The 18003-nt window shown below is 41.2% G+C and overlaps 2 protein-coding genes across 2 annotated transcripts; both read left to right on the plus strand.

The window, feature by feature from the left end:
• Positions 1-1775: 1775 nt before the first annotated feature.
• On the plus strand, positions 1776-12302 carry LOC109643890 (uncharacterized). Its single transcript, XM_020109140.2, has 6 exons — positions 1776-2375; positions 4757-4980; positions 5112-5214; positions 5559-5654; positions 5801-6315; positions 6579-12302. The coding sequence occupies exons 1-6, from the start codon at positions 2334-2336 to the stop codon at positions 8023-8025; spliced, it is 2427 nt and encodes an 808-aa protein (XP_019964699.2). The 5' UTR covers positions 1776-2333; the 3' UTR covers positions 8026-12302.
• A 2304-nt stretch (positions 12303-14606) lies between these two features.
• On the plus strand, positions 14607-16453 carry LOC138411526 (transcription factor HES-4-like). The gene is made up of 2 exons (XM_069532106.1): positions 14607-14783; positions 14897-16453. Exons 1-2 carry the CDS (start codon positions 14661-14663, stop codon positions 15227-15229), a joined length of 456 nt encoding a protein of 151 aa, XP_069388207.1. The 5' UTR covers positions 14607-14660; the 3' UTR covers positions 15230-16453.
• The last annotated feature ends 1550 nt before the right edge of the window (positions 16454-18003 follow it).

Here is an 18003-nt window from a genome sequence, read left to right on the forward strand (position 1 = left end):
TATGCTGGTGATAAGGTGATAACTGGTGCAATCTAGTCAAATTAACATTTACGTTAAAGTGACTCTCACACTTATTTAGATTTAAGAATTCATCTATCTGGATGAAAGAAATCTCACATGTTTAGGGGACTGATATTTGTGAGTGTGTGCAATGTGGTGCAGAACCAGATAAACATCCAGATCCAGTAAATTTAAATGTGGTTTCATTGGGGGTCAGTTGGACCTTGGTGGAGGTATGTGCTCTTATATAACAATCAATTCTCAATGTACAGTATTTTAACAAATACAAATCATAAGAACAGTGGTGATGAGAAATACAAATATTGATAGCTCTTTAATCTGAAGTAATAAACGTCATATTTTATTAAACATAATGTTCCTTTCACATCATGTTGCCAATAGCAATAAAAGCTGCATGAATTAAGGAAAATTGCACGAGGACAACAATATGATGATAGTATTTCATGTCTACCAATATTGTAGATTTGGACAATATGCAACTATAAGAATGTTTGCAGTTATTGAAGCACATATAAGAGAAGATGACGATTTTAATCCAAATGAGGTAAAATAAACATATTTTATTGGATGTTTATTGCAGACTTATTGGACTGAAACTACAAAATCAGTGATGTGTTTTTGCACTTTGGCCACAGCCGTTAACAGCTGCTGCAGTTCATGCAAACCATCTGGAGTCACTGTGCTTCGTTGGTTCGATGCCCTGAAGTCTAAATTTGTCAAAAATGCAAAGAACGCAATAGTTTCATAAGACTCTGTTTGCCCATTAGGCCACTATTCAGAAAATAGATTGCATTAGTCACAATGATGAACAAAGACTTTTGCATCTGTGCATCGCATCCAGTTTGGACAACATCAAATTAGTTTCTCTGTCCACACCAGGGACTGGACACAGTGGATCTCGACTTAACTTAAATTCAATGAAATTCAATTCAAAATACTGTAATCGTCCCCCTTCAAGCAGGAGACCAAACATGAGCACAAAAACAATTCATCCACACAAGATAGACAAAAATGAATACTGACAAATACAAAAATACAAACAAATATTTTATTTTAGAAATAGCCTACTCAAGGATAGATAAGATTAAAGCATCTATCAAGGTAAATGATCATTTATTTTATAAACAGGCAAACACATTCCTGATGGCGGCAGCTGGAGATCATCATCGAAGACTGTGTGTGGGGTCATTGATTATCTTGTGTCTTCTTAAAGATTGAAGCTGGCGAGAGATTTTTGGAGCTTGCAGTTCTGGTCCATCTGACAGAGGGATTTAAACAGCCAGTGTGAACGCACCTTCATATCGGATCCAGTCTCTCTGAATCTATTTAGACCAGGTCTGATCTCCACCTGAGGTTCCGGTAGATTCTCTTAAACATTCATGACATGTAATAATTATAATTACGTAAATTTGAATTTCTAGCTTCAATAACTTCATCTGTGTATCCTGTGTAGACTTTTTGAAACGATGGATCTGGACTAAACTGCCAGTGTGAACAAACCTATTGGATCAGGTTTCCTTGTGTCTGTTTAGACAAGGTCTGATTTCCAGATGCTTTTTTTAACGATAATTTGTCCACATGGAGTTCAGGTGGATTCTTTTTAATTCTGGACCCAATCGTCAGGAACACGAGACCTCTCATAGACACACTGGAAGAACTAATCCCCCATCATGCCTTTAGCAGCATCTGGTGGGAGTTCCTCAATGAACAGCTCGTAGATGGACGGTTGGATGGTGTGTTTCTCCTGTTACCGTGCATATTGCTGCAGTACAGGCAGTCTCCTGCACATGTTGAGGCTTCACTGAGGAGTTTTCCGTCAGGGAGGAAGACATCCAGAGGGAGACCACCGCGTCTGATTGGCTGATTACCGCTAAAGGCCGCCAATCAGGCACCATCCTCGCCGTGTGACTGTGTGTGTTTCCCTCTCGCCTCTGAATGCACTGTGTCAGCCTGCGCATATTTTTATGTTTGCAGCATTGCATGCATGCAAGAGTGGGAGAGCGTGTATATGTGTGTGCAGTATGGTAATATCTGGAGCTGTGAGGGAGGGGGAGGGGCAAGGATAGAGATGCTGTAGAAATTCATGGAAATAGAAAGAAAGGAGGAAATATAGACAAAGAAGGAAGAGGGACAGTGAGGAATGCACAGATGTTGAGGAGAGGGGGATACAGAAAGGCACACTGAGCAGAGATTGACGGAGAGAGTGACGAGGAGGAGGAGGAGAGGAGGAGGAAGAGACGATCTGCTGTAGGAAGCAGCAGCATCGTTGATTTTCACAAGAACCAAGGCAGCTCTCCTCTGTTGCCGTGACGATGGGCTGCTGGCTCTCCGGACCATGGATGGGCGACCAAGCGGTGAGCGACCAAAGACCTGCCTCCACTGTTGTTGACAACAAATGATGCTGTGTGTGCTTAATGTTTTGAAGAAGATGGAGAACGATCCATTAGGCCACGTTCACGTTTGTCCATGTGAGTGTGTGTCCATGTATGTGTGTGTGTGTGTGTGTGTGTGTGTGTGTGTAGATGCAGATGCGAAATGGCAGCGTTTCATTATTTCTGTACGATTCAGCATTTGTTTGAATAATAAACCACATGAGTGGGTTTAAATCTCCAGCAGTTTCAATGTTTTTTTTCTAAACACCTTGAATTGTCATGTAGCGTGCACAGACGTGGTTCATACGTGTCAAACACTGAAGCCTCACAGTCGTTCTGCTGCTGTCCTCTGTCTCCACACACAGGTGCCATTTTGTGCTTCCCAGCTCATGCTGTGTGTGTGTGTGTGTGTGTGTGTGTGTGTGTGTGTGTGTCTGTCTGTGTGGTTGAATGTAGCAGTGGGTGACTCATGGTTGTGATGTGCTAGAGTTAACGATACTGTTCATGCGTCTAATTCGATGGCCGCTGAGCTGTGTGTGTGTGTGTGTGGGTGTGCACAAGTGTGTAAAGCAGGATGGGGTTTGTGTTGCCTTATAGGTGTTAACCCTTTAGTGGAAGCATGGACACCGTGTACACATTCATCGTATTTGACTTTGGTGGCAAAAAATGTTGGTCACACTGGAATAAATCCACCATCTGTCTGCAGGCGGGGCTGAGTCTTGTGACCCAGTTGCATAATGTCGAAAAATTCAGACTTTTGGATCAGTTGTGTGTCAAAATAAAAAAATAAAAAAACGGAAGTGCAGTTAAAATGGCAGCATGGAGAATAATCATAAAATTTGATTGTGGTGTCGATGGATGCTGTTACGTCAACATGCGTAGCTGAATTAAAACATCGTACTGTGAAACTGTCATTTAAATAAAGTTCTTACAAGACACAGATCAATAAAAGAATAATGAGCAGGGTAAGATGTTCCCATAATGCAACTGCTTCACACCGTAACATCAGGCACTTCTTAAACACTGACACACCTCTAGTTTGTAACACAAGGTTTCTGTTATGAACTCAGGTTCTCCCAGCTAATAACCCTGATGATGATGGTGATGATGTCACCAGGGGTCATTTTTTTAGACGTCCAGAGCCACAGGACAAACTGTCTTCACAGGCTGAGTTTAGTCACGAACATGCAAATGGTATATGGACCACATTTACATTTCTAGTCTTAAAGAGCACTCGAATCTCACGCTTCCATGCCTTTGACACGAGAACCGGAAGAGCCGAGAATAAAACCAGCAATCCTCTAATTAGTGAACAGCCCACTCTATCTCATGAGCCATAGCTGCTCCTAAAAATAAATAAAATACACGGAGTGTCCCTTTAAGTTGTTGATGAGCCTTGGACAAAAATGTGCTGCTGTTTTCTGATTTGAATTTGCAACAACTTGTCTTGTGAACACAACGTATTCAAAAAAAGACTAATTTAAACGTCTCTCTGCTTGTGTATTGAAGTCACTCTCTTTAGTTAAATACAGTTAAATACTCATCTAATTGAATCATCAATTGATCGTGGTCTTTAAATATATGTGTCTAATTCGAGAGAAAATCCAGTAACATTGGCCTCTGCACTAAAAATTTATGAAAATGATTTGCTGCTTTCATGTGCATGTGTGATGTAGAGATGCTAAACTGCTGCAGAGTTCATCGGAGAAAAAATATTGTTGAACATTTTGCAAAGTGATATACAATTTTAACATGAAATCAGGCCTGAGGCATTAGAAAACACATTCTCTCAGTTTGAGAGATGTTTTTTCATTATAATCAGAAGATTTAAGTTTAATTTGGAGTCAATCACATTCATTATTACTCTCACTAATATAATTGATTGTGTGAGTCGAGTAGCAACATGACCGAAGAGTTTGAATGCAAAAATACACGTGAGTGTAAATCTATAAATCTTTATCTTTCGATTACAAAGAAAATTTTCAACCTCGTGTGGACATAAACCTTTAAATAATGAGCTACATATTTGATTGAACGTAATTATTGTTATTACATCTTTGTATGTAAATCAAGTAGATAAGTAATTGTCCTTTAAAATGTTTGGTAATTGTGTAATTCTAACAGTTGTGTTGTTAATTCATTGAAATCTTTATTCAAATTTAAGTTCCTGTCTTTAGCTCCTCGTTTTGGTTTTACGACACATAAACAAGACAAAGTCCAACACGTGAAGACAGACAGGTGATGGTTGTGACCAAACAAGAGTTCTTCCAACATTCGCATCATGTTGCTCAGTGTCTGCCGGACGTGGGGACTGGCCGGTTCTTGCTAATGTCACACCACTTTGTTATTTGTGCTTGTCTCAGATGAGTGGGCGGAGTCTAGCACACCTGAGCCAGCGGGATGCTCTGCGAATCCTGGCGGCCAGTCAGCATCCAATCACCATGCAGATCAAGGGTCAGAGGGGGTGCGGCACCGAGGCAGACAGGGGAGCGTGGGAGCCCCTCCCCCTCAATCTGCAGCACCTCAACCTGCCCCTCCCAGTGATGGGGGCTGGACTTAATGCCTCAAGCCCTTCCTACCAGGACAGGTGAACACACAAACAAAGAAAAAATTATTTGATGAGATTTCAACATCCATGAAGATGTCGCTCAGTAATGAGTTTTAAAAAAATCCAGAGTCTTGAAAATATGAATTCTGTTTTGTTGTTGTCCATCACAGACATTACTACAACCACCTGTCTCTGCCACAAGATCACTGCGACAGAGGACGGTACAGCTACCTGTCCAGCTCCCCTGGGGACACTGTGGACATCGGTCACCAGGTGATAATAAAACTTTTTTTTGTTATATTTTCATGGAATGCAGCTCAGTATCGTTTAATCTGCATGGGACCAAAAGACTGACTAATATTGCCCACATGGCATTTATCAAGTTGGGCTGACAAAGGTAACATTTAAAATTATAAAGGAAATTTTGGTTTCCAGTGTTCAAAACATAAAATTAAATTAGAGTCCAGCAGGGATAAAATAAAAGAGATAAACTGGGTGACTGTAAATTCTGTATCCATAGGAACACTGAAGGTTTAGTATAGATTTGAAGAAGTCTCACAGCTAGTAAATTAAATCATGTTTCTCATTTTCTTTGTCTCACATCATGAATCCTTCAGGATCCAGAACTGAGCGGTCGTCGACCAAAGGAACAGAACTGTCTGATGGGATGTTGCAATACCAACTTAGAAGAACCGAACCGCGGCCACAGTCAGGTAATCCAAAATGATTCATATCATCATTTCTTAGTATCTATGTCAACATAATACAGTTTCAGAATTGACCTTGTCTTTTTCTTTATAGAGTTTTATGTGTATTTGCATAAATGTTTTTGGGATTGATGACACAATGTTTTTTGTAGACCGATGATGAAGACTTTATGCTGGAGAAGCCACTGGGTTTCCTGCCTCTCCACCATGAGCTGGACAGTGGGCTGGGTTGGACCGATGGCTCACTCCACCAGGGAGACCTCTCCGGGCTGGAGACTGAGGAGGGAGGCCTGGAGGACTGTCACTCACATGGGGTCCTTGCCCCAGGCAGTTGTGGGGGCTTCGGGGGCGGTGGCTCGCCTTCATCTGAGTCCTTCATCTCCTCAGAGCTCAGCGACTCTGGCTTCTACAGTGTTAGCACGGGTGAATTCAGGCACTTCCAGAGACTCCTGGAGAAGCGAATGCGCCTGTACAATGCCAGGCTGCAACATCAGGGGGAATCATGTGAGAGGCGGGAGAGGCGTGACAGTTGCCCCAAGAGCCACCGTGAGCTGCTGGAGGCCATTCCTGAGGCGCTGACCATGCAGCCACAGAGTCAGCACCTGCAGCTTGGGATGGAGGAGGCCGATGGGTCGGTCATGGACCTCCCACCCCGAGGACTTTTCAGGTAGCTGCTCACAGAATACATTTCCCTGCAAAATGATAGACTAGATGTAATAAGAAAATCTGTGCTCATTAGTCTCTGTAGCTGGTTTCCCAAAGTTCTGTCAGGCTGGTGTTAGGCCAGTACTTCACATATCCATTTTGACATATCAGACCATTTTTACTTTAAAAATTTGACTTTGTATTACAGCTGAACTTCAATGTGTAAACTGTCTTTATCAAACCATTCCCTGACTCGTTTGTTGACATCTGTGCTTGAATTTTCAGGGTTTCATCGGTCCAGTTCCATAAAGCAGATCGACCCTGTTTGAACCGGCACAGCTCCAGTAGTGGAGCCCTCTTCAATCCTTCTCATGCTCACGCTGCAGTCTCACGAATGACTGCTCCGGTCCTCTCCACCTGCAGCACTCCCACCAGCCACAGGAGACCACTGGTACCTATACAGCAGCACCATCAAGGCTCTAGCTCAGTGGGGATGCTGAGGAGAAGCCGAACGCTGCACCATCGTCCTCCCCCACATGAGTATCGACGCAGGGCCAGTCACCCAGCATCCCCTTCTTACTGTGCAGCAACCCTGCATCACTGCGGAGGTGTCACGCCACATAACGTCCTGCCTCCAGGTTTGCCAGAGGAAGGTGAGCTAGTGGCCGGTTTATTGTCTTCCCACCCAGCAGCCCTTGCCATCTCACCCCAGCAACATTCCACTGCTTTGGGGCATATGAGGCCTGCTGAAGCCCATGAGCGATGCTACGACAACAACAGCCAGATCTCTCACCATGACTGGTGGCACTCACAGGAAAGAGCCTTAATGCCTCAGCCAATGCTGACAGAAAGGGACAGAGAGATCGAGAGGGAACTAGAACAAAAAAGGCAACTGCAGAAGGAGTTAGAGCTAAAGAGGGAGAGGGAGGCCCAGATTCAGGAGGAGATGGACAGAGAGAGGCAGCAGGAGCTGGAGAGGAGCCGAGCCAGGGAGCAGCAGCACCTCCAGAACCTGGTTCACCCTTCTCAGGCTGGAGATGTCAACGACACTTGGCCAAAACCAGCTAGTCGTCAGTCCCAGGGTGGCGGAGGAGGCAGAGGGCTTTACAGCACCCTGGAGGGCTACATCGGCCCTGGTGCTGGTGCTGCTGCTGGATGGGAGGCAAAGAAAGGACACATTAATGCAACGTCAAGCCCTAATCCCAGTTCTGGTCTGCAGCCAAAATTCACCCCAAGCTCCAAACCCAACCCAACCTCTCGGATGTCCAGGAACCAGCTCCTGAGGGACCGGGCATCTCAGCTGGCGGATGAACGCAGCGGAATGAGCACTGATGAGGAGACCAACACTGACATGCTGATGGGTCGCTACTGGAGTCGAACAGAGAGGAGGGAACACTTCCTGTTGGCTCGTGAGCAGAGGCAGCAGCAGCAGCTGCAGGCCAGAGGAATGGCTATACGAGAAGCTATCAGCAGAGGAGGAGCCATAACAGGAGGAGGAGGAGCCGCTTTTGGTGATGCAGGAATGCTGGACAGCAGGGGAGTTGGACCTTTTGCAGAAGGACGGTGCAACACTGTCCTGGAGCTGAGTCAGAAGAAACTGAGTCGTATGAGGAACAGGAAGCTGCTGGATGACTGGACGACAGTAGAGGAGCTGCTGTCTCATGGGAACAGGTTGGACAGCCATGGGGACATGCTGTGTCCCAGCTCCCTGCTGACGGTCACCACTGTCTAACTGCATGGACGCCACATCTAATTGTAACTGTGTGTGTGAGTGTCTGCGAGATAAGATATAAATCAGGCGTTTTTATAAACCTTGTTCTGTCTTTTTCTGAGTGAGAAGAGAAGATGGATATCAGCTTCATCTGCAGGACATTAGCCAAGGTTAGCGCTAACTTACCCTTCCCCCAGCCACCAGGGGGTGCTTAACTATATGAAATAGCTATCTGTTCATCTCATTTGAAGGAGGATTTGCAATTACCTTTAAACGTAATGAAAAATAACATGTAAATCAATCAGCTTTGGAGTTATTGGAAGGTATGGAGCTAAGCTAGCAGGTCTGTTTCTCTTACGCTGGATGTTGTCCCACTAACAAACCTGTTAAGCTAACTTGGTTGTTTTATCATATTTGGACTAACTTGTGACCATTGGATCAAATATAAATCGCTGCATCAGCATAGCCACGAGGGTCTGGGTGATGTAAATTTGTTCATCAAGTTGACTCAAGCCAAAAACATACTTTGTACATGCTTAGCGATGTGTGGATGTCATATTATATTTGTGACCGCACAAACTGCATAAGCCTCCAGCACAGGGCGGACTGACCCGCTGTGCCCTTGTATTGTTGGGATGTCAGTCATCTGCGCACACAAGGTCCTCTTCGTATCTGAATCTTGAAGCTCAAAGATGAAGCTGAGACTCGTCTTCTCATGTTACTCAGTGGAAGAAGCAGAACGAGAGGTTTTATGGAAATGTTGGACTGTTCCTTTAATGAGTGCGTGAGAGAGGGAACCTCACTGTCATCGCTGTACATCACCTCAACCGATAGCGTTTTTGTGTGTGTGTCACCATTGTACAGCACTCCGGACAAAATGTGCGTGTCAGTGCATGACGCTTGAAATGACAAACAACAGAACAAGGTCAGATGAGTGTGTTTGCATCACGTGGTTCATGCAACATCTCACGCTCAGTTTATTTCACAGAATCTTTGACAAAAATGTAAAAAAATTTGGGACTTAATTCCTCAAACTGATCATGTCATTTTGGGGAGCAATACCGTTCTGCGTGCTGTATACCTGGTTGTGCACTAACGATAGATCACATACAAATACTTTTACGTTACAGAACACGTCAACTGTAGCAATGCAGACAGTGAAAGCTGAGATTTGATACCAAATCCTGGATAGTTTTTTATAGAAACTCTGTTTACAATTAAGAATCATAATCAGTGGGAGCTTTTGTAACTCAATGATAAAGACACAACCTGATTCACCTGCTTGTGCAGCACTAGTCAAACTGTGATGATCACAAATGAGGAACAATGCGCCACAGAGGTTTGCAGAGGATGTCGATCACAGCTTCAATCTGCTGCAGAAGTTTAGGCTGCATTCACATCCTGTATTTTAAGTCCTGCATGAACATGTTGCTCAGCTGAATAACATGTTTACATCAAATTCCAACCGTGAGGTTTGAAGAATTTCTGACAGCTCATGTGTTCAGGAACTTCCTGCATGTTAAAAAAAAGCCAAATGGAACAGAAAACACTCCGAGGTAAACAATACACATAATACAACATTTATACTTCCCCAAGAAAAATGTCAATCAATAACAAACATTTTTGACCAGGGTGAGACGAAATATTCGTTATTGATTGGAGGTGGCTAGCCGACGACACAGTGCTGCAATCTAGTCTAATCTAGTCAAAGTCCTGCACTGTACAATCTTACTGTTTTGTGTGAATGCAGCACAAACAGAGTGGCTGGCTTCCTGGCTCATGGCTCCTTGTTCCTGCAGGTGTCTTCACTGTTGTCAGGATGTTTACAGATCTACCTGCCCAGGTAACAGCTTATGCACATTTACTGAAATCTGCAGCGTCTCGTTGACTGTGTGCAGGCGACTTTAAAGACGAGTCAACGTTAGGTCGTCCAGACTACACTGCAGCGCCTGTGCAGTCAGGACAGACAAAGCTCGAGTCAGTGTTGTTGACATTCCACTACACAAGAAGGAACAATGTAAATGTAAATCTGAAATCTACTGATTCCAGGTCTGCCGTTTGGGAAAATGTGCAATATTACCTCAAGCTAGTTTTAATATGACAATGATAGTGTTGTGTGCACTACGTGACAGGTCTCCATTGAATGCAGTGACAGATGCACAAAAGTGGCGAATTACGACAAGTGCACAGTAATCCTATAATCTAAAATGGAAAGAGCAAAGTTTATGTAGATATTCATATTATTTCTCTACATTTTTTTCCATGAGAGGGACCTAAGAAAACAACTTTTGCACATAGTTTTTTATACCTAAAAGTTTTCCCAACCTTTCTCTACCAGGGACCTAGGCCAGTGGATCGACTGTAGATAGAATGACAGTGTGTGTGTTGATGTTTTCTTTATAAACTATCATAGTGATTTATGGAGGAAAAAATACTGTTTATTGTCATTGTGTTGGACATATTTCAATATTTTCCTTGTGATGGTTATAAAAAAAACAAGAACAGTTTTTATGACCTTTAAAATCAAACTACTTTATTTAAAAAGCTGGTGAAACTTTGATTTGCCTTTTTCAAAGAGTGAACACAAATTGTGAATATTATTGTATCTTTAAATGGATAAATTGAATTTTACTGTTGTTTTGTGTCATTATGACATGTACATATTGATTTTGTCGAAAGGTACAGATAAGGGGCCGGGATAGTAACAGAACACGCTGACGCCATCAGGCGTCTCCAGTGGTTTGATCATGTGCTTCTGTAGGTTTGTAGCTGTGTGACGGAGGCTGTTTATACAGCGCAGAGATTAACATTGTAGTATTAGTACATATTAGTTTGACACTCACAATATTGTCAACATTCATAGAAAGTGGTTCAGTTTGTTCTGAATGTTACATGTGACATCCATGACATGAATTATGAATACAATCACTGACGCTAATTCTCAAAGGGACTTTAAGATATTTTCAGATTAATCTTCTGTATCGTCTTCTCCAGAGTCAAATGTATTTGATGGAAATTAGTTTTATTTCTGCTTGATACAATACGATACAAAATGATACGATATGATACAATACGATCCGATATGATACAATACGATACGATATGATACAATACGATCCGATATTGTACAACACTATACAAAACCAACGATACCATAAAATACGGTATGATACAACGAGCTGCGCTACAATCGAGGGGGAAACTGAATGTCACTTTACACATTGGACAGAAAACAAACAAGAGAAATTCACACAAGACTCAAATCAGATCAAGATAAAAGAGGAAAACACGACAGCAACAAGTTTTGTCAATGTGACATGTTCATAGATATCAACAACCCAACAGCATCAGATCATCACCATCAGTGACAGTCAATGAAGAGCTAATTCAAAACTCCAGTGGAAAAAAAAAAAAAATGCTATAAATACAAGTTGGAAAAATTGTATTGACTTAACTGATAATTACTTTTAGTTGATTTAGCAGCAACAACCTGTGCAGCCGCAAACGTCTCATTCATGTGCCCGACAGCTTTTTTGTGTACATTTTTTTACCACCTTCCCATCTGTAACCAGGGGAAACAGCACACACGCACAAATCAGTGATGTGGCCGCTGATTCAGAGCTGGGCGTAGCAACGTCCTGGTTACCGGGCGTAAGCAGTGGATTTGTTTAAATCCGACAGTGCTGGAGTTTCTGAAAGGTGGATTTTTTTCCCCCCTATAGACTCGCAGTGTGTTTGTGTGCTTCCAATTCTGCTAAGCTAAGCACGTCCTGCACCCATCACTGTGCTGGACAGATGAAAGTGACATCCATCTTGTCATCTGACTCTGGAGAAGAAGGACTGTGTTAAGATTTACAGATTTACAGACATTTCACAGTGTTTTTTTTTTAAAACACTGAGAAAAAGAAAGAGGTGCTGGAGGTTTGATTCCACACTTCCCCTCCCTCTCTTTCTCAGCTGTGACTCAAACAGTCTGAATAATGGATGACGAAGAGAGAATATTTTTCTTCTCACTCCCCCCCCCTCCCCTTCACTCTCTCTGCTTACGTTACACAAGAACACAGAGAGCTGAAAATAGCGCTGCTGTCCTCATGTGATGTGAAATTAAAAGCACACTGGAGCGGAGACGCTTGCTGCCGGAGAACGCAACACTTGTTTCACTCCATTTGACAATCCCTCCATCCGGCCTGCAACACCACCTCCATCCGTCCGTGCAAGGGTACTTTTCACCACAGCGAGCTTTTTGGAATATGATGATGTACATGTGATTGTAATAAAGAGATTTTAATTAGCTATGACACCAGGGTTCTGTGTTTTCACTGATTACAACAATTCCCTGAAATGCAGGAAATGCTCACACAGTCAAATATGAGCAGAATGTATCGGGTTGATTTAGTCAATGATAACTGGCTAGAAATAGAAATCCAATATTAATTTTATAACATTAAAAAGTCAAACAGATGACCTCTTCAGTTAATAGCCAGGACCCACATCACTTTAACATACACATGAATTCATGATGGGTCATTCCTCTTTAAATTATTGAATGGATATTTCAATGCATCTTTTTATAAAGTGTTTTTGATAGATATAAATGTCCCCTACCTAAAAATGCAATAAAACACTAGATATATTACGACATCACCTCTGATCATAAATATCAAACATTCATTTTATTCCACAGTTTCTTTTACATGATAATATAATATCTTTTGTAGGATTAACACAGTCTGGGATATTTCACTGATTAGCAGCAACATGTTTTTATTTTCCATTATTATTTTTGTGTCCAGTTTAAAAGAACATAAATGTCCCCTCTCTAAAATTGTATATACCTGCATAGTGTACCATAACTGATCACAATATTTAATTATTATATAATTAGAATTATACATATCTGTAAAAAGATTTATAATTATATTATAAGAGTCGCAGGTGGCGCTCATGAGAAAACAACATTAGGAGACAAACAAAACATATCTTTACCATAAATAAGCTGAAAAAAGGAAGATGTCTGGTAGAATGTCTTAAGTTTTTTTTTTTTTTTTTAAAACAATTGTTTCTTGGAGGGAAAAGTTTCCTTCCAACATTCCTCAGCCCAAAGTGGCCACACAATGCAGTTAATGGGATGCACACTGAGACACACTTGTATTGATCCCTCAGTGAAAGCGATGAAAGGAGCGAGTGTGGGAACTCAGAGGAAAGTGACTCACAGAGCGTCAGTGGGACGACAGATCCAGACCTCTGCCCCAACGACACAGATGTTAAAGGCCATTGAAACACAGAGACAAAAACATTTACTGAGGTATTTTCAAAACCAAATTGAAAAAGTTTTCACATTTGTTGGTAAAATGTTTTGATTTTTTTTGTTGAAAATATAAAGTATTCTATATGAAAATGGCAGTAAAATAATTTATTATATTGAACTACTACCCATAATATCAAATTCAAAATCCAACTGATTGATTTGGCAAAATTTCTTCAAATGGTCGCAGCAAATTTACTCTTTTCTTCAGAATATGTTTTATAAAGTGTAGATTTCTGCAATGTTAATAACTATTATTATTATACAAAACTTTAATCTGGAGAAGACTTTATCTTTGTTGAATAAAATTAAAGATGAGAAACTGATTCTGCTTGTGTCGACTAATCCTCTTTGAACACAGCACACGTCTCAGTCTGAGTTAATGGGAGAAGTGTGGGAAAGCCCCGAAGAGCAGAGTCACAGTTCAAGTTGATTAGCGTCTTAATCACACAATCAGCCGCCTCCTGTCCCGAGGGACCGGGCACACTTCAGGAAGCAGCTGCCGCAACCTCACATCTCCTGATGGGAACATGTGAAATATGGATTTATTTGATTTAACAAACACTTAATTTTCACCAGGAGGTAAAAAATGTTCAGCACGTGCAAATTGAAAGTGGGAGGACAATTGAGTATGATTGCTTATATTTGTATTTCTAAGATTGTGTTGTTCCCCTCCAGATGGTTGGTGACGTCAGGCTCGGTCACTGATACAGCTCACAACCAGGATCCATTACTAAAGACTCTTTTGTTGTGAGCAGGCAAATGATCGGTGTGGGAAACGGAGAGAAGCTTTCTACTCACACTCTCAGGAGAGAGAACACATCTGCTGCATCTGGACTCCAGGACTATGTCCAAATGTGTAATCTTTAATAATAAAACATACCATGATATCTAATGTTGCGTTCCAGTGTCTCGCAGCGTGGATGAAAAATACTTTTACTCTACAATTAAATAATTAAAAGAATAAAATGAGAATACCTTATAAAAAATGTGGACAGATAGATGCACAACGTTTTTAGATCAGTGCGATTCTCCCTCTATGGTGCTTTCTACTCACTTATACAAGTTTTCATTTACTTCATTCAGTCATTGATCAGCATCAGGCTGCAGATCTGCTCTCTACAGGGTCACCACTTTCCCAGATTCTTTCCCTTCATCCCCCCCCCCCAGTCCTCCACCTGTTCCCCTGAGATCTAACTATTGTCTCCTGCTCATATGACAACTGAGCATGTGGCAGCTCCACAGTCCCTTTCTCTTTTTGAGGCTCTGTGATTGGACGAGACTGTGGGAAACTGCAGCCAGACCCAGACCCACACATTGATATGGAGATGTGGGACTATAAATAGGAGGGATGAAGGCAGCAGAGATCAGATTGTCTCTACAGAGACCTCTACAGCACAGAGATCCACACATGGCTCCTACAATCACTGCAGCAATGACCGACTCTCAGGAGCATCTGACTCGCAGCCACAAGGTAAATTGAAGATTCAAGGAGACGTGCTCTTCTTTCACCAGAGCTTGTGTTTGTTCATGCTCACACTTGACTCCAGAATACGTTGATGACTAACTTTGTCCTTGTCTCTGCAGCTCAGAAAGCCTCTGGTGGAGAAGTTACGCAGAGAGCGAATCAACAGCAGCATCGAGCAGCTCAAGTCTCTCCTGGGTCCAGAGTTCCTCAAACAGCAGCCAGACTCCAAGCTGGAGAAAGCAGACATCCTGGAGATGACAGTTGACTTCCTGACCCAGCTGCAGCAGCAGAACCAACAGCAGAGAAGACTGATGAAGCACTTCAACAAGCTGCAGTCTTCCTCTGATGAGAAGCTGAGAGAGGCTGACTTCTCTCCTCTGAGCTCCACAGTCCACACCAGCATCACCAAAGACCAGAGTCCGGTCAACAGCGCCCCCTGGAGGCCGTGGTAGACTCCTACAGACTGGAGTTACCAGCAGACAAACTGACACCAGATCAGTGGTCAAAGACGACTGGAAGTGAATTCTATGAAATGTAAGGACTCGTTCTTCTGTATGAACAGAAACATGTATTTGTGTGTTGGACATTTCCTGAGGAAAAGAAGCAACAACATCTTTCAAGTGAAGAAAGAAAACATCTTGTCATGCATGTTGCATGAATCACCTCTGATTGCATCAGCAATTATTATCACAGCTCACTGTATCAGTGATATATCATGATATGGTTTGTTACCTGTTGATCAATGTTGATCGTTGCTGTGAAAACATCTCAATGTTCTTTTTGTGGACATGTTTTCATCAGGAATTTAACTTTTCATTTCTCTGTTCAGTCAAATATGATCTGTTTTAAGATCCAAATGTTTATTTCATTTTCTTTATGAACGAGAACATCTTATCATGCTGTTGCATGAACCACATCTGATTACATCAGCAGGTATTATTATACCTCACTGTACTTCATGTATTTGTGTTATATACAAATACAGTTATTATTATACCTCACTGTACTTCATGTTTGAAGAGAACACAGTGGAAACATTTATTTGTTTTTCATTAATATTGATCATTTTGATCAGAAACTTTTTACATTCTTAATCACTGATTTGAATCTCTGTGATTATTTACATTTGTTGTTCATCAACAATTACTGAACTGAATTCTGTGAAATTTAAATTGTTGTTCTGTATGAGCAGAAGGATTTTTAAATACTAGATGTGTTCAATTTCTCCTTTGGAGAAAATTTCTACTTTTCCTGTGGAAAAAGTAAAACATGGAAACTTCATCTTTCACATTGAGAAAGAACATTATTAATTCATGTTGAATGAATATAATGACATTTTCACGAAATGCACCGGTTTATATTTCTCTGCAGTTGTATGTGATGAACTGACTAATTCTGTATATTTGATCATTTTGATCAAACTGAGTCAATGTCATAATTTAATCACTTTGATTAGTTAATATCGATCTGTTATTGGATCTATATGCATTTCTATCCTTTAATGTAAAAGGTCTGTTTGTTTATCTGCTGCTGTGGCAGTGAACTGTTCACTTTCATACTAACTCATCACTTTGTGATGATCTTAACCTGATCTGTTCTAGGGTCAGTTTGTTCCACAAAAGCTTTTATATAAAGTGTAAATGTTGATTTTAAATGATATTTTATATTAAGATGAACCTCACACTGTTTGTGTCTTTTGTAAAGACCAATGTTCCTCCGCTCAGTTTGAGCGCAGCGTGACTTGGAGATGTTGCCAAGTTATTGTCGTGATGCATCATCACATGTTTCTGCTCTGGATGAAAACTTCATCATTACGTTTGTCAATAAAACAAAACATAATCTAATCTACTGCTTACTGTATTCTTGTGATACCTTTAGACTGCAGTGACGAAGAACGGACTCTGTGGCACTTTTGTCATGGTAGAGCTCAGGTATCATCAGTGCACGGTTGGAGAAGGGTGGCACGGTGGCGAAGTGGTTAACACTAGAGTTTGTCTGGATTCAGACAGTTATCCTGTCCGTTTGGAATTTGTTCTCCTCCCGTCTGTGTAGTTTTCTGTTTTAGTTAGTTAGTAGTTTTTCTGGCTTCCTCTCACAGTCATTTTGAAATCGAGGCCTGTGATGAACTGGAGACCTGTCCAGGGCGAACCTATGTCCCCTCCTCTTGTCCAATGTTAGTTAGGCTTGTCTTCATATCCTCAGTAATACATCAACCACTGTCTGTCACTCAGTGCAGAGGTTCTCAACTTTCTCTCTTTGCCATGGACCCTCCTACAAGATAGAAAATATTCTGTGGACCCCCTCGTTTATGTCCCTCCGAATAATTTGTCATAGCTTATTTTTTATACTTCTACTATGTGAAATAACAACACAAAGGAAATGTTTTAGAAATAAATTAGAAAAGCATTTAAGCTATTTTCACCATGTCAACATAGAATATATATTCTGATCATTTTAATGGATGAATCTGAAAACTTTTCTCGAACCCCTGGCAATGAGCTACAGACAACAATTTGAGAACCACTGACTTAGTGGCTTCTCAGTCACCAAACCACATGGAGACATTTTCACTTTGTCCCTGATTATGTTTCAATGACAAAACTTCAGCTGAGGCACGTTTCTCTGGGAAACTTTTGAAAAGTTGTGTAAACTTTGTAGTTACATTTTCTGTTGTTAGAGAAAAAAGAGGCCAAACACAGGAGCTGGTTTGAGATGAGAAACAGTGACACACACTTTTATTGATTCTTTAGTTAAATGCATGAAAGGAGAGAGTGTGGGAAACCAGAGGAAAGTCACTCGCAGGGTCCCAGTGGGACAGAGAGTGACGACCTCTGACCTGAAGAGACAGAGGTTAAACAGAATATGCTGCTATTTAACCTATAAACCTGCCTAATGTTTCAAATAGCGCTCATTCATTTATGGTCTATTGTTAAAACAAAAAGAGTTCTATTAACATTTCAACACATATTGCAAGTTGATTGGTGGAAACAAACTTTATTTACAGGCCTCTTCTCAAAACTCAGTTAAAAGTGCATTACAAAGTTGAAGCAGGAGCAAATAATATCAGGGGTTAAAATAATACACAATAATACATTAAAACAAATAAATAATAAAACAGACAACATATATAGGTTGTGTATTATAGGATTAATGAAAAGCTTTTTTTGTTTTATTTATTTACATCCTTCAGTGTAAATGTACACACTCATAAAAGTACACATACACA

Source organism: Paralichthys olivaceus, chromosome 2 (assembly GCF_024713975.1).
Source record: "Paralichthys olivaceus isolate ysfri-2021 chromosome 2, ASM2471397v2, whole genome shotgun sequence".
NCBI lineage: Eukaryota > Metazoa > Chordata > Actinopteri > Pleuronectiformes > Paralichthyidae > Paralichthys > Paralichthys olivaceus.

Bases quoted from the DNA above. Each gene is read 5' to 3' on its own strand.
- LOC109643890 (XM_020109140.2), top strand. From the start codon at position 2,334: ATGGGCTGCTGGCTCTCCGGACCATGGATGGGCGACCAAGCG. The intron at 2,376-4,756 runs GTGAGCGACCAA...TGCTTGTCTCAG, and splicing joins CATGGATGGGCGACCAAGCG to ATGAGTGGGCGGAGTCTAGC. The intron at 5,215-5,558 runs GTGATAATAAAA...TGAATCCTTCAG, and splicing joins CTGTGGACATCGGTCACCAG to GATCCAGAACTGAGCGGTCG.
- LOC138411526 (XM_069532106.1), top strand. From the start codon at position 14,661: ATGAAGGCAGCAGAGATCAGATTGTCTCTACAGAGACCTCTACAGCAC. The intron at 14,784-14,896 runs GTAAATTGAAGA...TTGTCTCTGCAG, and splicing joins ATCTGACTCGCAGCCACAAG to CTCAGAAAGCCTCTGGTGGA.